Raw genomic sequence first — 26186 nt, forward strand, 5'->3', positions numbered from 1 at the left:
CGGCGGATCTGGCGGAGGAGATGAGGAGGAGCACCGGCACACGGAGCCGGCGCCGGCGCCCGGTGAGGACAGCGGCACGTAAGCTGGAGGACCGTGAGGTCTTGCCGCCGGCCATGGAGGAGGGAGGAGGCGATCGGTTGCAGTTTCTGCCCCTCTCTGGTTTCGAGACTAGGAGTTCAGCTTATGCTAACAACAAAGATGGGTCATGTGATCCCTCTTGATTGTCAAAATATTGGGAGGGTTTGATCAAGATCAACAGCCGATTATTTGCTTTAAATGCAAGGGCGGTGACACCAAATAGTTTTGGATTCTCACGTTCTCGAAAAAAGGTTTTGGATTGTGCATAGATGTCGCTGGCACAAAGCATCATGTGATTGCAAGTAGTTCCTCACCCTCGTGCTGCAGATGCATGATCTTTTTTCTTTTTATTTACAGTGGATGGGTGTCATTGCAAAATGTTCAGAAATGAAAAGGGAACATCAGTGCATCTGCAGCACTGTTCTCCCTCTTCATTGCACTGATTGATGTATGTCTTTGCATTTTATTTACATCTTTTTTTTGACACGGTAGATCAGATGTGTTAACACCCATGGATGGGCGCATTGCAAAATGTTCGGAAATGAAGAGGTAACATCAATCAGTGCTCGCCGAAGAGCTTGGTTCAGGAAATGAAGGCGCATGTTCAGAGGGTTTACAAACAGGATAGTCCGCTCTACATACGACTACAAGATTTTCTTTTCGAAAGGAAGAGCAAATTCCATTAAACCTTGGACGTAGCAGAATTTACAAGTATTTAAAGACTGCCGGCATGAAAAAGCACCCTCTGCACCAGCATGGAATGATTAAACACGCAAGGGAGAACAGAACCAACAGTCTTTCATCCTCGTAAGCTCCGAGAAAATTTTCATTGCCTTGCAATATCAATCAAAGACAATCCAAGTTACTACTCAAATAAGCCATTGTGCCTACAAAAACTTTGAAGTTCGGTCATGACATGCTTAAGCTTAACAATCAAAAAGTACTCGCTGTTGTCACAATTGGTCCTTCTGAACGACACCGATCACTAAACCAAATGAGGGGAAAGGTGGTTCTTGACTTTGAGCAGAACTGACACTACGGCTACTACAGTCAGTCTCGCCAAAGCAGCGCCCATGTTTTGAGGGGCTTCAGTCGCAAATATCAGAACTGCCCCATCTCCTGTAGCCACTCAGATTTTGACAATAATGTACTCGTCTAAGGTTCCAAACACTTCACCAGCAATGCTACCTCAGGACCTGTTCTTCGGGGGTTTGACCTTGTATATGCGCACTATCCAGTTTGAAGTTGTAAACGCCTCTTCCAAGTATTCAAGCTTTATATCTTTGTTGCCAATCTCCACTCCTCGTACACGATCATATCTGCATTGTGACCAGAAAAAAAAGGCAAAAGAGGAAGAGAGAAATATGAGTAGAACTCCCAAATCCATTAGTAGCTAGTCTAATTATCTTGGTCATCTGAAAAATACTTGTGTCATCAATGTGTAAGCTGTAAGGAGCAAGCACTTCTAGCCTATATGACAAAAGTCAACAATCCCTACAGGATGATGAATTATATACAGTTATTTCTGAAATATCAAAAGTATTGGCATCTTCTTAGACTGTAAGACAATCTTGAAGGAATACAAGAATGCTCCACACAACGTAAAGACATACCCTGGAGGTTTTCCATATTCTGTGGTAAGTTCTCCAAATCGGTAGTAACAAAGCTTGTACCTGCCAAACAGAGGTTATGGTAAAGCACAGAAGAAACGAATAACAGTAGCATGGATTTAGAAAGACAACATGACAAATTGAATATTTCCAGAGATAACATTTGGAAATAAATAAAAAAGGCAGCTTCCAGTAACTAATATTCCTTACAAAAATCTAATAAAAATACAGGTATGGGCAGCAAAAATAAAACACACCATTTCAACTTAAGTTTGACTACCATGCCCTTACCACAACAAGCCAAAATAAGGCATCTTCTACAGTTATGAGATCAAACATAATTTCCTTATAAAGACATTGAAATGCTATCTCCCCATTAACAAACTTTGACCATGATGTTGATACTACAGATATGCCAGCTTGACACAAGAAGTCATATATTCACGAAAAGCATCAGCTATGATTGGGCAAGAATGAGAGTAAGCAATACATACAGTAAAGTTCACCAAGCAAATTGTTCGCTTATTGAAATTTATCAAGTAATTTCTTTAATAGGAAATGTTTCACTTATCACGCAGAAATGTCCTTTGCTTGTCAATATATCGAGAACTTACATTAGGCAGTTCAACATTTTTGGTGCTGCACCCTTATCAACACGATATTCCCCGTTAACAAGGTAATCAGGCTCTTTGATTACAGGAAAAACACCTCCCCCAATACGCACCATCCATAAGAACCTGGAAAAGAGAAGCTAAGTAAGATAAGGTGTCCCTCACAAAAGAAAATGTAACTGTTTTGCAGTTCACTCATCAAATACAAGGCCTTTCCAACTGCATCACGGTTAAGTAGATTAGCTTACTTATTAATGTCATCTGAAGAATAGCCAGTAACACCTCCAAATACAACAAGCACATAATTCACGTCCAGTGACTGCATAATCTCATATGCTTCATCTTCATAAGAAGACATTGCACGTCCAACAGTAGCTATGTGTGTGTTATTCCATGTGTTGTTGTCAACGATAACAGTTCTGTTACCCATGGCTGTAATTTGGTACCCATAATCCCACCAAGACATGATCTTGGCATCAGGAGGAGTGTTCTGACGAAGCCAATAGTATGCCTCACGATAATCATCAAAGATGACTCTTCCACCATTATGACCCCTTGCGGCCAAAACTATGGATGGAGAAGAATAAGCCTCAGATGTCACCCAAGTGCAGTGTATGGCATACCTACTGAGCAAGTAAAAGGCACCCAGAAGAAGAGCAATAGCTGCGTTATGTTGGAATGGCAAAGATTGATCAACCGCTCCCTGTTTACACATGAACCCCCAAGTCATTTCAAATTTCAATACATAAATAAATTTATTCAGTAAATCACATTGAAGAAAGATCAAATTTGAGTTGTGGCAACAATGTAAACACCTTTTTTCCTGTTAAAATATTTCATCTTTGCAAGTCCTGAATCAAGTACAATGATGACTTAAAACAATAGGGATGCAAGTTAAGGTGGTGACCGAGAACTGCCCATTGGGTATCCATTTGCATACCAACCAGTGACCCTTTAAGACCCATCAGTTTCAACAGTATGTTAAAGTATGAATTAGCTTTCCACCTTTTTTAAAAAGAAGGTAAAATGTCAAAACAGGAATTGTACAAGCAGTCAACAACTTGATCGCTATCTAAAGGGCTGAGCCTTTTAACAAACTCACTACTTAGATTTGCAGCTGGACTACAATAGCTTCGACATAATGCGAATAAGATAAAAGGGGAATAGAGTACCTTTGCAGCTGCCTTTGAGCCAGTTGTTTTTCCAGAAGTAGCCTGGGGACTTTTGCTCTTTGTCCGGATCAAGGTGGTCAGATTTTTAATTGTAGCAGATGCAGCAATGGCACTGATAAGGCAAACAGCTGGTGCTGCCACAAGAATTAATCGAACCATCACTCCAGCAAAGTACATACTCGTGAGGCCATACATGACAATAAATATCGTGGCATCTGACAGTCGCTTGAAACAGAAATAGAGGCCAGCTGGGAACAGGAAAAGGAGGATGTGGAAATCAAACATGAATGATGACCATGCTGTTGGCTGATGCTCAGAGACAGACGCAATTATTGGTATATGGTCCTTTGCATAGGTAGGATCAAGAAGGGAGTAAAACCGCCCCGTCCAAGGGGAGATGTAACCAGATGCAGTACCAATTCCAAGAGCCAAGGCTCCAACAGTAATCACACATGTAAGAGTAATTCGAAGGAATGACTTGAATAGTCTGGCATCATTCAGCAAGTATTTCACCCAATCCAAGAAGAAGAAAACCTGGAAAAGGAATATTTCCTTTTAGCACTCGTGTACATTTTAAGAAAGTACAGAAGACCTTCAACTAGAATCGATAATTAGGCAAAAAAAAATATTAAGAACCTGAATGCCATCTACAATTTCACTTTCACTAAAATTGAATCAAGATAAGCAACAGGCATCACAATACATGTGAGATGGATGTCATTTCAATAATCAAGTGTTGCCCAGTTTGCCTTTACTAGCCAGATACATACCCGACAGGCAAGTGTCCTAATGGAAACATAAGCAGAAACACTATCTAAAGATGCATAAAATGATACAAGTAGTATCTGATAATGTTGACAGAAATTATAGGAATCTGAATGCATTTTCCCAAATCAGTGATCTTGATGTATGCTGCAGTCAGCTTAACAATTTAAAGATCCTAAGCAACTAAGATGGCATTTACTTTGATCTCACCCTTCAAGTCAAGTTAGACTATTCTAACATGTCAGCCATCAAACCTTTCGGGTGTTTCAAATATCTGCTATGATTTAGCTAGTCTACAAATGGGTGTGCATTTGGTCTCAATTTCCAAATTGCATCAGACAAAACATAAGAGTGTCTGAATGAAATTTACCTGTAACAGGAAGAAAACTCCCATAGCGGCCATGTGCTCCCCAGACTGCACATGCTGGAAACCGACAAAGCGGATCTGCATCGCAAGCAGCATCCCAAGCACATACATGCAATTGTAGGCCACATAGAGTCTCTGCGAGTACCTCCCAGTGACAAGCAGCACGAGCACATAAAGCGGGATGAGATTGATAATGAACACGTAGCCTCCCCATGCCGACACCATGTAGAAGTACCCGAACGCCGAGGCAAGCGCCCAGGCAAGCGATCCCGTGTTAACGGCGCGCACGAAGAGGTAGAATGTGAGCAGCAGCGCGAAGATGGCGACGCCTTCATTGTCGTAGGAACCGGCGACGGAGCGGGAGATGTAACCCGGGACGATGGCGATGAGCGCGGCGGCGACGAGCCCCGCCCCGGAGTCCCAGATCTCGCGGCCGAAGGCGTAGGCGACGAGCGTGGTGTTGGCGGCGAAGAAGGGCGCGGTGAGGACGCAGACCTCGCGGATGTGGACGGCGAGGGAGAGCGCGCGGAGGAGGCGGTGGAGCAGCGCCGCGGTGACCATGAGGCCCGGGAAGAGTGTTCCGCCCACGACGCGTCCGAGTGGGTACCAGCTCTCGGAGTCGAACCAGTTCCAGAACTCGCTGAAGCCATTCTCGGAGAGGAAGAGCGTGGTGCGGTAGTTGAAGTAGGGATCGAACTCGTGGATCATGGACTCGTAGCGGAGGACGGAGAAGAGGCGGACGGCGAAGGCGAGCACGTAGATGAGTGCCAGCGCAGAGACGCGGAGCAGGAGCTCCTGCTGCTTCGTCTTGAGCCGCAGCGACCGGAGCGGCGCCGGGAGGAAGTCCAGCGCGGTGGTCGCCATGGCGGCGCGGCGCGGCGACCCGGGACGCGGAGATCTGGATGGGTACTAGGGTTTCATGCGCGCTTGGCGTGGGGCGGAGGGGGTTTAGCGTGGAGTTCGTTTGGTTTGGATCTGAGATCAGGGGACGGGGAAGACGATTGCGGCGAGTCCAAGCGGAGGTGACGGCGAGCCCCCGTTCGGGTCGTGGATTCTAGTGGATATCCATTTGAAGGATAAATATTCTGACTGGTGGGACAGGGCTGGCCGGCCGAGGCAGTTGTCCGACGTGGAGGATCGCTTGGAAGTGCATCTGTGACACTGAAACCTGGGTCCCACTGGAGTCGGAGCATGCGATTGGCTGAAAGGGTAGTAGACACGTGGGTTGAGGCGCCGCTGACGGCGACATGGCGTGCCCAGTGGCTGTAGGAGTGTAGTAGGGTGTCCCTACATGTCAGTTGCGGAGGTAGCTTTGCATGACACAGAAAGAAAAAAGAAAATTTGTGCACTAATTTGGACACACTTTCTCCAAATTTAAGGTATAGAACCAAAATGCATTTGGATGGCACTGCTAGATCAGATGAAATAACATTATTAACAAATAGGAAAGGGAATCAGACTTGCCAAATCTGAACTGAGTTGAGTATGAACTTGCTGAAATGTAATATCTTAGGAGTAAGTAGGTGGCAGCAGCAGAAGCTAAGAAAACGACTAATCTATGGGGAGAAAACAAGGAAGTAGATCAATGGCCGGACCGAAGGCGAAAAGCAGCGAGCCAGTGATTGTGTTTTATAAAATCTTACAAGGTGCCGAATTGTATCTTTACAAGGTGGAGGATTTCAGTCAGCACGCCTTAAATCCCACAAAGAGATGAGCAAACTTACTGTTGAAAGCATGATACAATTCAATGCAGTCAAGTTTACACAGAATCACAAGGACTGTATAGGCCTCATATTCCAGTGAACATATGAACCAACTGATGCTTTACCTTGATTCCTCAATTCTAATTCTAGAAGAAAGAAAAGCTATTTTATCTGCCTCCCAGAACTCTGAACACTGCAACAGATCAACAGCACAAAAAAAATGTCAACAATACTACTGGTTGTTTTTATGTTTTGCCGCAATAAGCCCTTCAGTCGACTTAGGAGGGCAGGTGCGCTAATAATTTGTCATCCATAACTTAGTGACCAGGAGTTAGGCATACAATACCAGTGCAGGCCATGCTTTACCACAGAACACTAATTTGGTTGAACAAACCAACTCAGCACACAAGTTATGTGCAGAAGAATTCCATAATTGAACATTATAAGTATATAACTCCAGGAGCCAAACATGGTCAATCCTCAGGTCACAGATTGTACTTAACATGTGTACGTATGACAAAGAACTACATGAAGAAACCAGAGGTGCATTTTACCTTCGATGAGTATTATCTACTGGTACAACCATACAAGTTTTTTTTAAAAAAGAGATCTCTTCCATGCAAAGTAGTGAAAAGAATAAGCAGAACTCTAAGCACTTCAAGTTATAAACCCATGCAACAGAAAGATTATCCAATTGCAAGCATCCTATCCAATACAGAGCACAATTGTGACATATCTGAACATTCTGTTGGACCCTTTCTGCAGAAACCCTTGATCGCATTAGCAAAAATCCTACTATCTAAAACCAGTCCTTTTATTTGGATATCATCAAACAGCTTCAACGCCTCACGTGTATTTCCACTCCTAACCAACCAATATGTTAAATGAGCAACAGGCTCTGTAGGGTAGCCATCATCGATATGCCTGACAAAATTGGCAGCCTCCAACCTCCTCCCGGACCTGAAGAGACAATCGACCAGTGTATTGTATGTGATGGTATCTGGGGCAATCTTCCCTGCATTCATATCAGCAAACAAAAACACAAGCTCATCCTCCTTTCCAGCCTCATAGAACTCATGGATGAGAATGTTACAAGTAACAGTGTCTGACACAAACCCCTTGCTGCTGAACACAAATTTGGCAAACTGAAACTTGCCAGCTCGGCACAGACATGAAATCAAAATGTTGTATGTCTGCACATTGGGTGTTATGGGTTTCTTGAGCAGATCTGTGAACAGCTTTAGGACACGCAGCCACTTCCCTTTCTTGGAGAAATGATCCATGACTGTGTTGTATGTCACGACATCAACCACAAAGCCAAGCTCTTGGCACCTTTCCAGCACCTCCTTGCCTGCCCACATATCAAGATCCTGTGCGACGTGGTCCAACAGTATATTCAGACCAACTACTGTCAGCTGTAGCCCCTTTGCTACCATAATTTCCAGCAGCCGAAATGCTTCCTCGATGCATCCAAACCGGCAAAGCCCGGCGATGTATGTGCTGTATGTGACTGCATCTGGCACCCACCCATTCCGGCCACTCTGATCAATAACCAGCTCGACAGCATCAAAATCCCCCATCTTACATAGCCCCTGGATGTAGATGTTGTAAATAACAACATCAGGGAGGCATCCGGAGCAACGCATGGAGCTGATGATTGCGTCTGCCCCTTGGATGTCGGCATTATCGCAGAATGCCTTGAGAATTGGCGCGTATGTATGTGGTGTGAGTGGGTAATTGAGGGCACGCATTTCGTCGAGCAGCTGGAGGGCGTCGGCCAGGCGGCCGGCGCGGCAATAGGAGAAGATGAGGTCGGTGTAGTCGATGGGGGTCGGCGGGAGGCCGAGGCCGGACATCCACAGGAGGACAGAGTGCGCGGCTGCGGGGAGATGGAGGTGGGAGGAGTAGACGTGGAGGAGGAGGGAGAAGGCGGCCCGGTCGGGGGCGACGCCGTTGGCGAGCATGTCGTCGAAGAGGGACGCGGCGTCGGCGGGGCGCCCGGCCTTGGCGAGCGCGGACATGGCGGAGGTGTAGGAGACGGCGGTGGGCGCGCAGGCGGGGGAGGAGAGGCGCATGCGTCGGAGCACGCGGAGAGCCGCGTCGCCGTCGCCGTCCCGCGCGAACGCGGCCAGGAGGCAGTTGTAGTCGTGGAGGGTGTGCGAAGACGGAGAGGAGGCGGCGGCGTCTGAGGTCGTCGTGGTGGTGGAGTGCGGGCGGTGGGCGCGGGGGAGGAGGCCGCCGAGCGTGCGCATCGCCGCGCGCACCGCGGTGGAGAGCGGAGCGAAGGTGGCTGCGGCCGGCCATGCGCCGGCGGGCATAGAGGATGGCGGAGGCGGGGTGATGGGGATGCGGCAACAGGAACGAATTTGCAGCGGGATGCTTAGCTGCAATGACGACGAACGACGAAGGCGAGGCTGCCTACGGGCTCGGCGATGACCGGGATGGTGCGAGGTGGAAGATGGTGCGAGATCTGTGGTCACTCGTCAGCAAAGCAGAGTTACAGGTAGAATACAGCAGTTCAGGCTTGGCAATCGGTACTGAAATCATCAGCAGATGCGATAGCTTGCGTTACGGGGATCTTATTGTGCGGATGGACCAAAACTCTGGATCCGGTTAGAGTCAACTACTGATAATTGAGGTTAATAACACGATAGATCAAACAGATGCAAGTAAAAAAAAAGTGTTTGTTTTATTGAGCTGTGAAGCTAACCAGGATGAATGGGGGAAGCTGGGGGCTTACAGTCACACAAACGTAACAGGTTAACACCTCACAGCCAGTCAGCAAATTGCATTGTTCTTCGAACAATGGCGGTCGCAAAATCAATTACACGTGGGTAAAACTCACACTAAATCACACGAGCTGACACCATAGAGTAGAGGTAAAAGGAACAAAGAATGTGGTATCAGCAGTGGTTAGCATCTGTACTACAGCAACTATTGTGTCAAATCCTGATGCGACGAGTCTCGGAAGCTCACCACGAGCAGCTCAAGACTCGAGCATCCTAATGGAACTAAGCTAACTATCGCACGGTACTCAAAAGATCCCAAGGTAACCTAACAGTGCAAGTGCAACTACAGATTTCCATTATGTTTCTTGCTCACCATGTTGGAACTCGATAAGATCAGTGCTACCCTGTGACCTATCATCTGACGATTATGTAGTCTTTTTGCCCTGTTGGCAGAAATCACGTCAAGTCTTGGACAGCAGCTTCGCAGATTTTCCATGATCCATCATTCTGCCTCCTCAATATGTACTGAACTTCGTATGTGCTGCAATTACAACCATGCAAATATGATCACCATGTTTACCATCAATTCATCCTAGAGCAGACGCAAAAGAATAATCAATAGCAATGATTTAATACCTGTAATAACTGGGTTTCTTGGGCTTGGAGTCATCAACAAGCTCAGCCGCTTCCTCAAGCACGGCATCAATTTCCGCTGCTTCACCAGCACCAACTTCATCCAAGATTATCTCAGCTCGAACAACACTAAGATTTAACAATACAAATCTCCAATAGCAGGATTGGTCCTTTGCCGATAAGACTAAATCTTGCCACTGCACCACAAGATGGTCTTTAATAATACACAGTAAAATAAAGAAAAAATATCAGTGCATATGAAAACCACAAAGTCAGAAAGAAACAAACCTTAGATAGCATTGAACCATCGAGAATCTCAGGGAGCATTTCAATTTGATAGTCTGGGCCAAGAGCTTCAGATTTTATGTCTTGCCACTGTTTTACAAGTGCTTCTGCTTCTTGAAAATCCATCTTTTGCTTGTGAACAGCAGTGATATCATTAGGCATTGCGTATTTATCTCTTTCTTCACCATTTGGATAAACCCTATCACTCAGCCAAAGCAATTTTGACAAATTTTCAAAATGCTTCCTGACACTGCCGGTGATAAAAGAACCTTCTGGTGCAGATGCTTCATCCAAGGACAACGTGGATGCAGATTCTCTACTTGGGTTGGCATATTTCATGTGCCCGAACTGGAATCTGAACAATTTTAATGTGCCAAAAACAACAAAGCCTAGGAGTGCACTATAGGCAAGCTTTCCCATAACATCTCCAGTTCGCCCCCATAATTCCAATGTTCTGAGAGGATGGGATCCAGGATTCCGCTTTAGGGGAACAGATGTTGTTCCTGAACCATTTACTTGCTTATCCGTTGATGAATGGAGACCCAAGTTAGCAGGTGCAAGTTGCTTAACAGCCTCCCCCAAATGGCTGTTAGGGCTCAATCTTGGGGTCTGCTCCCCTGAAGTTCTGTTGCATGATGAGACGCTAGAAGACGGCTGAGAGCTCAGAAGAACTAATCTTGGGGATCCCAGTTTCTGCTTGGAAGTATTAAGGATGCGTTTGGGAGCTCCAAAAAAGTTGGCCTGTCATTAGAGGTTCAGAAACTAAATTACTTCATAGAGATGTTGTGCAGGTGATTACTAAAAGTAGTTCACACGAACCAAAGATGGCAGGCAATCTTTTGTATCTGCAAAACGAGAAAGCGCCACATCCTTCAGCCACAGTTCCTGGTTATAAAAAGTTGTCCGCCATGAGAAAGATTTAATCATGATAGATACATTATGAGATGGAGAAAGTCGTATAGAATAGTAAAGCTTATTTGCTCTGAAGCATACAATCAACAGATGTAACATACCAGTGATTGGTTGACAGTAACCTTGTCACTGCTGTCTTTCTTTTTATCTAACCCATAATTCTTTGAATTTGAACTTCCATTACTCTGAAGCTGCTGAAGCTTTTCAAAAACTGCGGTGCCAGTTTCCTGAGAGCTAATAATTAGTCCTAGTAATGTGAGGAAATAAAACTAATAAAAATAACTTGACATAAGCTTATCACCTCTCCAAGAAGATATGAGCAGAAGGATTCCTCAAACTTTAGGTCTGTGCTCTCAGATGCAACTAAACATTCGCAGATAGTTTTAGCTTTCTTGATCTGCACAGAGGTAAAATAAATTTAAGACAGCAACTTCTATAGGCTATGAAGCAGGTGAGAAAAAGAGGGTACCAATTCAGTCTGGCGGGTTGAAAATCCAAATGCAAGGTGAGCAAGCATTGCCACATAGAGGCAGTTGAAGTCAACTACCACACGCTGGCTCTGTGACTCCAATGATCGTTTATTTTTACGAGTTGTAGCCAAAGTGTCCCAAGAAAGTAGATCCACGATTTCAGTGGCTAATAATTTGTTCATTGCTTGACCCAAGAAACAAGGCCAGTCATGGACTCTACAAGATGATTCAACATCAAGGCCCTGTCTAAGCAATTCACAGAGAGCTGCAATAGCACCTCGCCTGCGTTCAGAATTTTCAGGTGTCTGAGGCAAGCTTAAAAGCTCCAAAGTGCAAGCAGGTGCAAGCTCTTCAAGTGATTCTTCAATCTGGGTCACCCAATGAAATAAGTTACTACATAAATTGCTCAAGTAGAAGTAACAATTCTTCAGTGGCTAATATTTAGAAGAAACTGCTCAAGTAGAAGTAACAATATTTTACCTGTTCAAGAAGCGGCATCTTCTCCAAAGATGGTTTTCTCCTCAAAAGGTATTGAGCACGTGCTAGAGCCTCAAAGCCAAGGGAAACTTTACTTTTCTCAAAGCAGGCTTTTGCTATAGAGCACTACAAAAAAATGCATGAAATCATCTAAATGTGCCAAACAGGTTACTGTGCATTTTATCAAGCAGCTTTAAAAAGTTGGGTGGTGGGGGGGGGGGGGGGGGGAGGATCCTTATGCAATTCTTACTTCTGCTAATGCCATTGCAAGAAGTATGTCGTGAACATAAGGTTTAGAATCAGAGCGTCGTAAAGCCGCCTGACCGATTTCCAAGACAAGCTTTTCTTCTCCAACCTGCAATGATACTGCATATCTTATATTGATGACAAACAAATATCCAGTACTGCAAGTGCATTATGGTAAGATAAAATGCATATTTAACTTTGATAATTGGAATCCTAACATATCTTTCATGTTTGCTCCTCAAAGCACAAAGTGCATGCTGAATATACAAACGAGGTACATTCCCTATATTCAGCATGGAAGATTTTCAGATAGTGATACTTTCAGCATTTTTCACTGCCTGATCTGAAGGACAGAAGTTAGTATTTAAATACACCACACCATGATCCTAAAGATGTTAACATGGCTACGCCCTCTCGTGACTACTTCAGAGCTTAGGAACATTCAATTAAAGAAATTTGTTCCATTCCTTATTAAAGTTTTAGTTCTTAAAGCATGGCCACTGTAACTACTAAATCACTGAGCATATCTACCAGTAGTGAAAAGTCTTAACCGAATAATACCAGCATTAACTTGATAATGGCACATTAGTTTTATGGGAAATGTTTGTGTTATACATTACCTCCTGCAGGACACACAGAGCAGCAGGCAACCAGCTCCAAGGTATATGAAGAGAGGATCTAGGTGGAACCTTTTCCTTTATGCTTCCTGCGTAATCTTGTTCAAATAGAAGTTTATCTCTGACATCTACCAGAAGAGCCTGATAAAAGGCAGCACCCCAATGATAAACATCAGAATTCTTGCATCCCCTCACCAAATAGATCACAAATATATCTATATAGTTGCATAAATCAATCAGCAACCTGTCTGAAAGTGGAAACCTCAGCTGTGTAACCATCTTCTATCCCAGCAATTTTCAAATCCATTGCCGCCTTCACAATCTCATCCTTCTCAGCCTTCTCTGTAACGCCTAGAATCTGCGTATTCATTTGAAAAGTATGTGCCAACAATTAATAAGAAAGCTGATGGTCCAATCACTTCTGAACTGATAACAACGAACTATCAGTGCCTGTTCCAAACATTTTACTCTTAAACGAGGGAAGCACGTAAATTACAGATGCAGATTTTAGAGGGCAGTGTTTTGTACAGATTGACTTTGAATTACAATGGGAAAATTCCGACTCAATCTGTAACTTGGACAGGCAATGGGCTTAACCAGATCAAGCGACGATCAGTACAACAACCGAACGGGAACGACATTTCAAAAATTGCGATCGATAAACAGAGCAGGCGACTCAAATTATTCACCTGATAGCAAGTGACGGGGATCTCCACCATCGGCGCAGCGGGAGCCTCCTGCCTGCTGCCCTCGACCGCCACCGGCGCGGCCTCCGCCACCCTGGCACGCACCAACCCCGCAGCCGCCGCTCGCCGGCAGCTCGCCGGGAATCCACCCGCCGCGGCGGACGCATTGCCGTTTCCGACTCCCAGACGCCGCGTCGAGACAGCCTGGTGGAGCGCCGCCGCGGCCGCAGAGGCCGCCGTCGGCATCACCATGGCCGGGCCCGAGAACCAACCCTAACCGGAGGCCTCCATGTGCGGAGCTTTGGGGGTGTGGGGGGTTTTTGTTGGGGGGGGGGGGGGGGGGGGTGGGAGGGAATAAAGCTGGAGACGAAGGGAGAAAGCGTCAGTGAGGAGGAGCGAGGAGGAGGCGTCGTGATGGCGAAGCCGGAGGCCGGAGGGTTGCGGGGCGATGGATCGTGCTTTCTCCGTGGACTTGGTCCATGCGCGCGCTTTGTAGACGTGGCAGGGTACATGTTGGACGATTTCAGGTGCTGGCAGTGACATGCCGCTTTTTTCTCTTTTTTTTTTCCTTCTTTCCTTCACCTTTTGTTTTCTTGGCCTACCTAAGACATTTCATTTTCCATTGTTGCGCTTTTATGAAAATGTTAGTAAAATGGTTGGATATACTTTTGAATTTGTATGGAACAGGCAGCCTGGATGTAGTGCTTGGTTCATGTACTGAAGTGTCCTTGATCCTTGGAAGGCACAAGTTAACAAGATCCATACAAAAAAGTCCTTTTCTCTATGTGGAGAATCAGCTTACATTGTATGATTGTTTTCCACAAAATTTCTCATGTGAAAAAAAGAAGTTTCTTCGTTGGACGGAAGGTCACGTCTTATCTTCCGCTCACAGTCTCACAACTTCCTCCGCCAGAATTTCGGAAGGCCGTTAGTCAAACAAACAGAGCGGAACGGGCCGCTCGCGTTCCGTTTCCCCTGCAGTTTTTACTGGGCTGGGCCGAATTCCGCACCTCAGAAGACGAGGTGGGGGAAAAAATCCGCCCTCGCCTACAAATCTCGCCCGCGGAAGAGAGCTGGTGGCGGACTGGATATTTGGCACCTTCCAGAAGATTCCTCCTCCCCCTACCCACTCAGCCGCATCGCGCTGCCTGCGCTCCGCTCATGGCGTCCACGCCGAGCACCACCACGTCGACCCTCCGCTCGCCGTTCTCCTCGGCCCCCCGCGGGACCCGCCTTCCGTCCACGCTCCGTCTCTCGCCCGCCCAGCCCGCTTCTGCTGGCTGCCGCGCGGCGCCAGGCCGGCACACGTGCCCGCGCGCGCGCGTTCGGTGCGCCGCGGCCGTGAAGTTCATTGCGCAGAGCGAGTTCGCGGCGGAGGTGCTGGAGTCGGAGCTGCCCGTCCTCGTTGACTTCGTCGCCGACTGGTGCGGACCGTGCCGCCTCATCTCGCCCGTCGTAGATTGGGCCTCAGAGGTACTCTGCTGCTTGCCATCGTAATGTTCATACGATGGCCTTGACAGTTAAAGGATTGTTTCTCCCTAGATATAATGAAGGATGAAAGATTTAGCAATTTCATAGAATTTGGCACATGTTCGGTAAAATGCCAATGAAAGCCGCAATTCGTTGACAAGATCAAGTGGCAGCCCCATAAGAGATAAACTGGCATATGACATAAGATCAAGTGGCGGCCGCAATATAACACGTACGGTTTGTCAGTTTGGTTGTGATAAGACTCCATAGGCAAAATGTTTTATAAGAAATTCAGTCAATCATGTTTCGGTTAAGTCTTCCATTGATTTTCTACACCAATTTAGAGAAGTATCACACTATGGATAAAGTCCTTACGGCTTTAGGCTAACATTACTTATTGGAAATCGAACATGTCGCTGCTGAAATCTTCCCAAGGTCAACACCATGTTATCCTAGCCTGCAGTTACAGTGTGCAGCGTGCTCGGCTGCAGCTGCTGCAGCAGCAGCCGCCCCCCAGCTGCAGCAGCCAGCCAGCAGCTGCAGACAGCCGCCGGCAGCTGCGGCCGTTTGGGCCCTGCAGCTGAGCCCAGCGGCTGCCGCAGCGAGCAGCTGATCTAATTGACTAATGTGCAGAGATATCCATGTATGTGAGACAAAATTTCTCTCTTTGTTTTTAACAAAGGCAAACTACCCTGTTTTTATTTACTGGAGGGAAACAAGTAGTTCAAAGGATATGTAAGAACTTTTTAATATGGTTGTTCAACATAATGATTCTTATAAGAGGAAATGTCATGTTATATCATCAGAATTGCCAGCTTTCATAAACTGAAATTTTGTGAAGCAGGAATATGATGGGAGATTAAAGATTGTCAAGATTGATCATGATGCAAATCCTCAGTTGATTGAAGAGTACAAGGTTTTTGGTCTCCCAACACTCATTCTCTTCAAGAATGGGCAAGAGGTACCAGGTAGCCGAAGAGAAGGTGCAATAACAAAAGACAAGTTCAAGCAATACCTGGAGCCTCTCTTGGCGACAACTGTAGCTTAATATCAGTAGTGCCTGCAGTTTAAGCCCTCAGAATGTCGATGGCATTGGCTTGCGTAAAGCATCGGGAATGTTGAAGAATCCCTCCTTACATGAGCAACATTTTTCTAGTTTGTAATTAACTACACCATCTTGCTTGACTATGTATGATTGTCATTGGCAAATTTAGTATATATAAAGAGCTGTGATGAGGATGTATCAACTAATTTTAAATGACTAATATTAAGCAAGTTCATTTTATGATATATTTGTGCATACAATGGTTTGCTGTTTCCCAAATTGTATGGATGATACAAATGATCAAACTGCAGTTCAGTTATGATATAGCCATGTTAAATTGTTGGTCAAATACAAGCCACTTCCCTTCACCAGTGAGGTGTTTGCAGAAGCCAGTCCAATCAGATAGAGATGATCAAAGTACCTGCTTCTTTCTGTAGTCCGATGCTTCCAGGTCAAATGCAGAACCAGATGCTTCTATTCCATTGAACAGAAGTTTACATGATACAAGCTCGGCTTCTGTCAGGCGTGGACTGAAACCATGAAGATCCAGGCACCTTCATGATGTCTGAATCTTCCATGAGTCCTCTCACCATCCCTGCACTGTCCCAATTGTACCGGTCGGCAAGTATGTTGGATAGTAACATGTATGTCGATGGATCATCCTTTTCGAGCGCAAGTGCATACTCTGCAGCTCGCCTGCCTGCAGCCTCGTTGCCATGAAGACGGCAGGCACCAAGCAATGCCTGCCAGACCAGAACCCCTGGCCGGAATGGCATCCTTGATATCAGCTCTTCAGCCTCCTCGATACGGCCTGCTTTTCCGAGGAGATCGACCATGCAGGCATAGTGGTCCTCGCCAGGCTGAACACCAAACTTATCCTCCATGGCGTTGAAGTATATCCAACCTTCATCCACAAACCCACCTTGGCTGCAAGCGTACAGAACACAGATTAATGTGACATAGTTGGGTGCCACGCCTTTCAACAGCATGTCGTCGAACACCTCCACAGCCTCGCGAGCTAGACCGTTCTGCGCAAAACCCATGATCATCGCTGTCCAGGAGACAACCGGCCGCTGTTGCATCGACCGGAACACCTTGTAAGCACAGTTCACTGACCCGCACTTCGCATACATGTCGATGAGTGCATTGTTGACGCCAACATCTGAGTCATCTCCTAGCTTGATCACGTATCCATGAACTTTCCTTCCTTCATTCAGATCGGTGAGACTTGCGCAAACATTAGCCACAGTTGCAAATGTGTAACTGTTAGGCATAACTCCATCCAGCATCATGTGACTGAGAATACCAATTGCCTTAGCAGGCTCACCACAGTGTAGGCAGCCAGCGGCCATCTCTGTCCATGACACAACATCTTTGCAGTGAATCTCTGTGAACGCTCTGGTGCCGTCAACTAGGCACTTGCTCTTCATATACATCTCCACCAAAGAGTTCCCCACATAGACATCGCCACCAAAGCCACTCTTGACGAGCTGTGCATGAACTTGCAAGCCGCTTGCCAAGCTTGCACTTGCTGCCAGTCCTGAAAGCACGGTGCTGAATGAGAAACCGTCGGAGCCAACAGCTTCCCTGACCATCCTTCGCCACAGAATCCACCCCTGCACGCACCAATGGTGCGCGAACCCCGCAAGCAGCGTGTTCCAAGAGACGATGTCCCGGACACGAGCATCATCGAACAACTGCACCGCGTCCGCGAGCTGCCTGTGACGAACCATTGCAGAGAGGAAGGCGTTCATCAGGAAGACGTTGAACTCAAAGCCAAGGCGCACGGCGAGAGCGTACAGCTGCCGCGCGCTGCCAGTGCCCGCGGCACCGACGAACGAGCTCGCGTTGAGCGCGCTCACCAGCGCGAACTCGTTGGGCGGGCACCCGGCAAGACGCATCCGCCGGAACAGCACAAGCGCCTCGCTGGGCTTGTCTCCTTGCGTGAGCCCTGCAATGGCGACGGACCATGAGACAGCGTTGCGACGGGGCATTTCGTCGAGCAGGCGGAGGCCGTGGCGGTGGAAGCGAGACTTGAAGTAGGCGATGAGGAGGTGGTTGCAGAGGAAGAGGTCGGAGGAGAGGAGGCCCGGCTTGAGGAGCGCCGCGTGGAGGGCGGCGGCGAGGTGAGGATTGGCGGTGACGGCGCTGCGCTGGAGGAGGGTCGCGTAGGTGTATGCAGGGACAGGAACGGGCTCTTGGTGGTGGTGGTGGTGGTGAGTGGCGGCGTGGAAGCGCCGGGGTTCCACGAAGGCTGGAGAGGGAAGACGCGGCACGGCAGGCGGTGCGCGCAGCGGCATTGCGGCCGCACCGTCGGATGCACGCGCGGCCGGGGCCTCCGGGTTTTGCTGAGTGGTTAAGCCTGAGCGGCCGTGGTTGGTCGTGGCCGCGCGCGAGTTGTAGTAGGCACTGGCGCCTCCACATGAACTTCTCGCCCCCTCGAGACTCGAGCCCAGTCGATGCTCCGTTAAAGGGCACCCAGCCGCCGCCTGAGGCGGAGAAGGGAGGAGGAAGCGGAGCAAATATGATTAGGCGGAGGAAAAGCGGAGGACCACCGAAATGGTCAGTATGGGAGAAAGGTGAGAGTGGAGGATCTCCTTGCACAGCAGGCCGCAGCTCGGCGGCACTTCCATCTCGCCGGCGGTGGAGGGAAGCGTGACCACGGCCATGGGATTGGGAGGGAATGATACTACGGTAGAAGAACGAGGGGTCAGTACGTAAATATTCGGATCACGCAGAATTACCGCGATCCAAATTAGAGGGTTATTTTTTAAATAGTCGAATCGTGGAGAATAAACACGATTCAAATTAGAGGGTATTTATAAATAGTCGGATCGTGAAGAATAATCACGATCTGAGACAGGATGTTATTTGTAAATAGTCGGACCGCGACGAGTAATCACGATCCGTATTAGAGAGAATTATTTATACATACTTGGACCGATTCGCACATACTTTTTAATCCCTCCCCAAACACCGCCTCCCAAACATGAAGGTGCTCCAGACCTCGCCAATTCCATCAGAGAGGATTAGACGATTAATGGCGAGAGACGCCAGGACACCGACGAGCGGGACGCGCGGCTTCAGGGCCCGCCCGGGCGTCGGAGCCGGGCGTGGAGAAGTATTGGTGTCCGCTGAATGCCTTGTCGGTGCTATGCCCTATGGCGCTGCTTCGCATCCGACGCACACCAAATCTTGGATCAGCTGAAACTGCTTGCACTGTAATCTGCTTTCAAGCAAGGGAAGAAAACCTTAAACCTGTAAACACCGAACTAATCAAAATCTGACAATAAAGCTAAGGCTAGGATACAGTAGTACATTCAATTGGATCTGATTTTTATTAGAAAAGTGAGATGAGGAACTTCCAAGAGATAGAAGCCATGGTGAAACATGAACACTCGCCATTGCAGTTGAGCAGCTATACGGCCGCACACCGATCTCACAGGCGTGAGTAAACAAAGGAGCTGCAGCGTCTCCGGTTCATGTAGCTTGACGATCGGCTTGTGCAGGGCGGTGATGTCGCTCCGGATGTAGAAGCAATCGTCCTTATGTGCTCTGACTTCCTCAGCTCTCTCCCCTCGCCATGAAATCCATTCCATGAGCCAAAGCAAATCGTCCGTGATACACTACTTTAGATATATAAATCTTTATAAAACCGTTGAATTTGTGATTGCTTAACAATTTTCTTGACACTCATTAATCTGAAAGTTTTAGACCATTTTTGTTTGGTTAGTATAACTTACATCATGACAATATTGTTGTTACGGTTACACTAACTAATGATCGATTTGCAACGTCTATGCATCTGTCATGTAATTTAATCCGGCTGTTATGTATTGAAACATGTAATGATAATTGGACAGTTTTATAATGTCTGACATGTTAGCAAATCAGAGAACACTGGCTTGAAAAAATCTCTTTGCAAGCTCTGTTAGTACAGTTCGCCCAAGACGATAGCCATATGTCAGCAGGCGCAAGACACACCAACAACAGATGAGAGTGATAAAAACAACACAGATAAGTAGAGATTTTAATCATCACTATTGCCAAACTGTTACCATTACGCATACACAGAGAAAGGCGTGATGAGTACTAACAGGAGGGTTCTTCCTCTTGGTCCATTGGTTGAGGTCTGCATCAAACTCTCCCTCCCTCCCTCCCTCTCGTTGCCCTCTACGGCTAATTGATCACCGATCAATGGAACAAAGGGTTGACGACTTGACCTGCGAAAACCACGAGACCGATGTCCTCCTCCATGATGAAGAAGAGAAAGGGATGATCAGCGACAAAGTCGACGATGTGATACGTCCGGCATGGCGCAGCCCATCATCGCTCCAACCGTGCAGTAGATGTACATGGCGAACATCCGGCCGCCGCCACCGGTGCAGTAGGGCATGCGCAGGACGTTAAAGCCAGGATGGCAGCCGATGTCCATGAAGGTGTGCTGGTGACTCCGTCATGAAAGGCACGCGGACGGCGGCGTCCGGAGAGACGTGGAAGGTGCCGTCTTCCGTGAGGCGCGGGTAGAAGGGGTTGTACCAATGGCCATTGAAGTAGAGCGAGTTGGCGAGGACGACGACCGTGCTGCCGTCGACGGAGCCCTCGCCGAGGAGGTTCTCGACGAAGCCGCCGGTCTCGCTCCTAAACCAATCGTTGATCTCAGCTCTGGCTGCCGTGGGGTTGTCACCGAAGGCAATCGTCCGCGCAGCGGCTTTGAACTCGGAAGCGGCCGCATCGGCGAAGGCGGAGTTGAGGAGGAGCGCGGCGTCGACCCAGACGCCCATGGCGCAGCGGACCTCGGGAACCCTGTCGCCACGGCCGGCGAGGACGTCCGAGGCCACCTTGGAGGCGAGCGCGGCGTGCGCGTGGGCGCCGGCGGGGCCGAGGAAGGCGACGATCTGTTCGCGGGCGACGCCCGAGGCGCCGGAGGCGAGTAGGGAGAGGAAGGCGTGGAAGGAGAGCGGCGAGAAGGCGAGGTTGGCGGGCTCGTCGGGGCTGCCGAGGTGGCGGAGGAGGCGCATGGAGAGAGCTACCTGGTCCCTCACGGCGGCATCCTGTCCGTGCTCCATGCTGAGGCTACTGTATCCCCACCTACCACGAGCGAGAAATCCACTTCGGTGTTTGAGAACGGGGACTACGGGGGAGGGGAGACCGCCGGAGAAATGGATGTGGCGGCGAGGCGACACTTCCCCGGGGAGGTAGGTAGGTAGAGGATCTCCTTTTTTAGCACTAGTCTAGGGTTAAAAAACGACCAGCTTTGCATCATCCAGTCTGGGCTTTGCATCAACCAATCTGGGCCGAAGTCGTTAACCTGGGCCAAACCCAAGATGCGAATCCAGTTACAGGCGAAGTGGGCTGAGACACGTGAAGCATCTCATTTCTGGGTCCGACTCCGACCCAATTCGTGTCTCTGTTCCTTGCCCGCTTAAGCCCTTGAACCCCCTCCCCCTCTGCTTGCTCCCCACGCCGACCATCCCCCACACCTCGCCGCCACCGCCGCCCTACTCGCGCGCTCCACCAGCCTACCGAGTACCGACCTTCCCCCGCGCCCGGTCTCCCTCCCGCCCTCCCCCATGTCTTCTTCCGCCGTGGCGCGCGCGTGGCGACGCTCTCTCCGCGACGTCCTCCTGCGCGGCTCCGCGTGGCGCGGCGGCGCATCCACGCGGCCGGCCAGCACGGCCTCCGCGTCCGGCGCGGCGACGGAGGCCGCAGCCGCACCGAAGAAGGTGCCCCCGCCACCCCGCAAGGTAACGCGCCCGCTCCCGCCTCCAATATCTCCTCGGCATTTGGGCATACACGTCAGGGGCAGTGATCTTGCTGAGCTCCCCGTTGCCTTTTCTCAATAAAAGCTGCTCAGCATAAGGAGCAATGGCTTTAGAATCCGTAGACTGTAGTCGGCGTGCTGCTTATGTGCTTCTTGCTACCTTTAGCGAGCTTTTAGTTGCTGTGCTTGATGCTGCTGACTCGCTGCATCTTTCACGCCTCCTTAAAGCATTGCATCCAAGGAAAGATGTCTTTTGTTAAGCCTTTTTGCCACAGTTGTTTACAATTTCTCTGGCATGATGCGATACCAAGGCTAGCTATGATTCGTAATTTATGTGTCCCAGAAAAATAGCTCTGGTTCGTAATTTATGTGTTCCAGAACAATAGCTCCTGATTCGTATTTATGTGTCCCAGAACAATGGATGGTGGACTCTTCAATATGAGATTGTTAATATGTTTTGAAAAACATGTGATCTTTCCAGCAATATTAATGAACTAAAACAACTTAATGAATTAATAACTGTGAAGGATCTTGTGAGATCTTGTATGCATTTGATTTCTGGACTGACTCTTCCATGACCTTCTTTTGTGTTTTGCTTCATTAGTTTGTTTTGGATTCTTACCATTTGGCAGGGAAGGCTTTTAACCGGCGCTCTGATAGGTTTGGCCATTGGTGGAGGTGCTTATGTGAGTACCGCTGATGAAGCCAAGTTTTGGTGTGTGATACTGAGTTCTTGACAATTACTTCTCTAGAACTATTTCTAATTTTATTATTTGGAATTTCATGGAACCGCCCCATTAGGCCATTATATGCTTGAAAATTTGTGCCAAGTGGTATTTTTAAAAGCGGATTTAACTATTTAACGTTATTAATTGCCAAAGTCCCTTTGCTAAACCCTTACTGATTGTGCAGTGGCTGGTTATTCAAGGCGACAGAACTCGTGAATCCACTTTTTGCAATGCTAGATGCAGAGTTTGCTCATAGTTTGGCTGTTAAAGCTGCTGCCCACGGATTTGTTCCAAGAGAAAAGAGACCTGATCCGCCGGTTCTTGGGCTAGATGTTTGGGGAAGGAAGTTTGCGAATCCAATTGGGCTTGCCGCTGGCTTTGATAAAAATGCGGAGGCAGTTGAAGGCCTCTTAGGCATGGGATTTGGCTTTGTGGAAGTTGGCTCTGTGACACCGCATCCTCAAGAGGGAAATCCCAAGCCTCGAATTTTTAGATTGAGGGAGCATGGGTAAGTAAATTGTTTTGTTATTGACATTCAAACTGTTCCATGTCATCAAGTTCCAGAAAATTCAGAATGGTACTAATTAGTTGCTTATGCTGCTGTTTTCTTTGTTTCCCTTTAGTGCCGTAATCAATCGATGCGGATTCAATAGTGAAGGAATCGTAGTTGTTGCTAAGCGTCTTGGGGCACAACATGGTAAGCGGAAGATGGAAGAAACTTCAACCTCCACGTCTCCCTCTACCAGCGACATAAAGCAAGGAGGGAAAGCAGGGCCTGGAATCTTGGGAGTCAATCTTGGCAAAAACAAGACTAGTGAAGATGCTGCTGCTGATTATGTGCAAGGGGTTCATACCTTGTCACAATATGCTGATTACTTGGTATCTGTCCTTTGTGCTTACTAACTTCACACAACAGCTTTGGTACTTTTGGTTTCATATGAACTGTAGGTTCAGATAAATATACTGTGTTAGAATCAGAAATTTTGCATCTTTTATCTTATGCATTCTCATTTAGAAGCCTATCAAACAGAGAAACAGATGGCTGATTTGGTCTTGGCCTGTTCATTGGTTGAACAGTCTTAAGTGCTTGATTGAATAGAGACTACTCAATTACATTTTGGTTATGTTGTTATGTTAATAAAGGATGTTTGATGGCTTTTGGGTGGACAGTATGTTTGGACCTGGTTTAGTTCTGACTTCTGAGGCTTGTTTTCTACTCTTACTGCAGGTCATAAATATTTCTTCCCCAAATACTCCTGGTCTTCGCAAATTGCAAGGTAGAAAACAACTGAAAGATCTTGTTAAGAAGGTATGTAGCTGTTTTAACTGAAGTGCATCTTCTCTACGTTTGCATGGGAAATCTGTATGACTCACACTGGATGTGCAGGTGCAAGCTGCTCGGGATGAGATGCAGTGGGCCGAAGATGGTCCTCCACCATTGCTTGTAAAAATTGCACCAGACTTGTCTAAGCAGGATCTTGAGGATATTGCTGCGGTGACTTACTGACCTTATCCTTGTTCTACAAACTTGTCTACCTTATAATCGAGAATCTTATGCCTTTCTTAATGTTTCCCAGGTTGCTCTTGCTCTTAGATTGGATGGCCTGGTAGGTTTACAATTCTTCCACAACTTATGGCACTGACTAGCCTAATCTTATGTAACTTTCATGTCTATCTGTACTTCTCACTTATATTTGGTGCTAATTTATATCAATGTTGTTGACCGCACAGATTATATCAAACACCACAGTTTCCAGACCACCACCCGTAGATACACATTCATTGGCTCAGGAGACTGGTGGATTAAGTGGGAAGCCTTTATTTGACTTATCTACTAACATTCTCAGGGAGATGTATATCCTTACACGCGTACGTGTGTTACCCCTGTTGCTTTCGTGCTATATCTATTTGTTTATGCTTCTTTGCACTGCTCAGCAAATGTATTCATTTATCAAATAAAATAGCTGTTTATTGTAGCCCTTTTGATGAACAACTCTTGTGAATCGCTTGCAGGGCAAGATTCCCCTCATAGGCTGTGGTGGTGTAAGCAGGTAATGGGATTTCTGTATCTACTTCAATTATTTTTGCACCTTTAGTGTGCATAATTTCAATCAAATTTATGTATGTATAATTACAGTGGTGAGGATGCATACAAGAAGATCCGTTCTGGAGCTACTCTTGTTCAACTTTACACTGCTCTTGCCTATGCTGGTCCAGCTCTTATACCTAGAATAAAGGTTAGTATAAGTTAAACACGATTATTACATATGAAGTACATCATCATGTTCTTCAAAGTTTCAGCAGTGAAAATAAAAATGCTGTTTTTGTAGTTAATATTTGAGGATATATTTTCCCGTAGTGCACATCTAATGTATCCTGAACTTTAGAGTCACATCTCTTTATTCATTGGCCATAAGGTAAAGGTAGTTTAGGAGACAAACAGATTTAGTTAATGCAAATGAGATGTAGTTTTGAGGTATAAACATATAAAAAGAACATAGTTTTTCTTTTGTCGGTTTGTTCTCACTGTTTTACTGGAAATGATTCCAACTATCTGCTCAAAATAGTTTTTTTTAATCTTATATTCTACAACCTCTGTTTCAAATTACAATTCGTTTTGGCTTTACTAGATACATATATTTTGCTATGCACCTAGATGGACACTATATCTAGATACATTGCAAAAACAATGTATCTACAAAAGCCAAAATGAATTGTAATTTGGGATGGAGGGAGTACTTACTAAGGAATCATTCCCAGTTTGATACTAATAGATCATTTGACATGTTCAGGCTGAGCTAGCAGAATGTTTGGAAAGAGATGGTTTCAAATCTGTTCAGGAAGCAGTTGGGGCAGATTTCAGGTGATCCTAGCAGATTACTGAGAAGACATGAATAACCATTCTGTTAAGTTTCATATAATTCCGTTGAGAAGCAAGTAACTTTTCTGTAAGCATGCTTGCCAATTTCATTTGGCCAGTACTTGAAAAAGAACACAAAGTTGAAAGTTTTTTTTTGGGGTGAGTTGTACTCATTAACTTGAGTAATGGGTTGCTATTACGTGCGTATACATGGAGCCCTTTCCCTCTGATCGAGCAAGCTGTACAACAGATTTTGGTTAAAATATGTGTATATTTTGCGGTGTCCTTTTGAAAGGTACATGTTGGTTTGATGCCTCAGGAGTTCAGAACGGGGTTTTCCACGATTTCTGATGGATATATTTGATAAGTACTGCACTGTATTGTCATACCTGCATGTTGTTTCCTAACTTAAAAGAGTCCGTACTTGTCAGTTGACACTGATTTCCGGTTGGTTCTTGTTTGAATTAACTCATCACTCATTGCAGTATGCTTAATCATATATTATCTAGAATTATAAAATGGACCAGACTAGCTGCCATCGTTTGGTTGCTCTCTTATCACTGGATATTGTGATGAAATATCTAAATATCATGATTGTACAAGTGCCCATAATGTCCTGGTTAACTCATTTGAAAGGCTCCCATTTACAAGTCTAAGAAAACATGATCATGCATCTTTCTTCCAGATTTGAGCTGACCACCCCTGGTGCATGTGCATGAACAGAATCCTTGATGCCATCCACAGGGTTGGTAAGGTGTCATGTTAGTTGTTGCTACTCCTCACACACGACCATCACCAACTGTTTATTTACTACTAGTGTGAGGTCTACTGCCCCTTCTGGTGGTTGATAGGTTTAGTTATCATTGAGCACTTGTCATGTACTCATGTTATCGCTTACTAATCGCATCCTCGAGCCCCAACAGCGACGAACCCGAGCTTTCTTTAGTCCCCATCCATT

The 26186-nt window shown here is 46.8% G+C and overlaps 6 protein-coding genes and 1 pseudogene across 6 annotated transcripts; 2 read left to right on the top strand and 5 right to left on the bottom strand.

Annotated features, from left to right (window-relative positions):
- Positions 1-858: 858 nt before the first annotated feature.
- LOC112899647 (dolichyl-diphosphooligosaccharide--protein glycosyltransferase subunit STT3B) lies at positions 859-5611 on the bottom strand. Its single transcript, XM_025968203.1, has 6 exons — positions 4607-5611; positions 3472-4005; positions 2548-3002; positions 2303-2425; positions 1692-1751; positions 859-1397 (listed from the first exon to the last, which is right to left on the bottom strand). Exons 1-6 carry the CDS (start codon positions 5465-5467, stop codon positions 1268-1270), a joined length of 2163 nt encoding a protein of 720 aa, XP_025823988.1. The 5' UTR covers positions 5468-5611; the 3' UTR covers positions 859-1267.
- Positions 5612-6721: 1110 nt separating this feature from the next.
- Positions 6722-8828, bottom strand: LOC112900098 (pentatricopeptide repeat-containing protein At1g64580-like). Its single transcript, XM_025968833.1, has one exon. It carries the CDS (start codon positions 8622-8624, stop codon positions 6993-6995), a length of 1632 nt encoding a protein of 543 aa, XP_025824618.1. The 5' UTR covers positions 8625-8828; the 3' UTR covers positions 6722-6992.
- Positions 8829-8976: 148 nt separating this feature from the next.
- LOC112900097 (plastid division protein CDP1, chloroplastic) lies at positions 8977-13685 on the bottom strand. Its single transcript, XM_025968832.1, has 12 exons — positions 13365-13685; positions 12920-13033; positions 12679-12816; positions 12063-12167; positions 11816-11938; positions 11335-11703; positions 11167-11262; positions 10967-11092; positions 10773-10838; positions 9957-10694; positions 9672-9865; positions 8977-9576 (listed from the first exon to the last, which is right to left on the bottom strand). The coding sequence occupies exons 1-12, from the start codon at positions 13611-13613 to the stop codon at positions 9492-9494; spliced, it is 2403 nt and encodes an 800-aa protein (XP_025824617.1). The 5' UTR covers positions 13614-13685; the 3' UTR covers positions 8977-9491.
- A 750-nt stretch (positions 13686-14435) lies between these two features.
- On the top strand, positions 14436-16119 carry LOC112901585 (thioredoxin X, chloroplastic). The gene is made up of 2 exons (XM_025970526.1): positions 14436-14834; positions 15676-16119. Exons 1-2 carry the CDS (start codon positions 14523-14525, stop codon positions 15877-15879), a joined length of 516 nt encoding a protein of 171 aa, XP_025826311.1. The 5' UTR covers positions 14436-14522; the 3' UTR covers positions 15880-16119.
- Positions 16120-16203: 84 nt separating this feature from the next.
- LOC112901584 (pentatricopeptide repeat-containing protein At2g13600-like) lies at positions 16204-18462 on the bottom strand. The gene has a single exon (XM_025970525.1). It carries the CDS (start codon positions 18174-18176, stop codon positions 16371-16373), a length of 1806 nt encoding a protein of 601 aa, XP_025826310.1. The 5' UTR covers positions 18177-18462; the 3' UTR covers positions 16204-16370.
- A 1423-nt stretch (positions 18463-19885) lies between these two features.
- Positions 19886-21211, bottom strand: LOC112901615 (annotated as a pseudogene).
- Positions 21212-21306: 95 nt separating this feature from the next.
- LOC112901614 (dihydroorotate dehydrogenase (quinone), mitochondrial) lies at positions 21307-25618 on the top strand. Its single transcript, XM_025970564.1, has 11 exons — positions 21307-21623; positions 22273-22355; positions 22553-22876; positions 22992-23247; positions 23597-23677; positions 23756-23863; positions 23946-23975; positions 24100-24237; positions 24382-24419; positions 24506-24605; positions 25161-25618. Exons 1-11 carry the CDS (start codon positions 21450-21452, stop codon positions 25233-25235), a joined length of 1407 nt encoding a protein of 468 aa, XP_025826349.1. The 5' UTR covers positions 21307-21449; the 3' UTR covers positions 25236-25618.
- Positions 25619-26186: the final 568 nt, after the last annotated feature.

This window comes from Panicum hallii, chromosome 7 (assembly GCF_002211085.1).
Source record: "Panicum hallii strain FIL2 chromosome 7, PHallii_v3.1, whole genome shotgun sequence".
Lineage (NCBI taxonomy): Eukaryota > Viridiplantae > Streptophyta > Magnoliopsida > Poales > Poaceae > Panicum > Panicum hallii.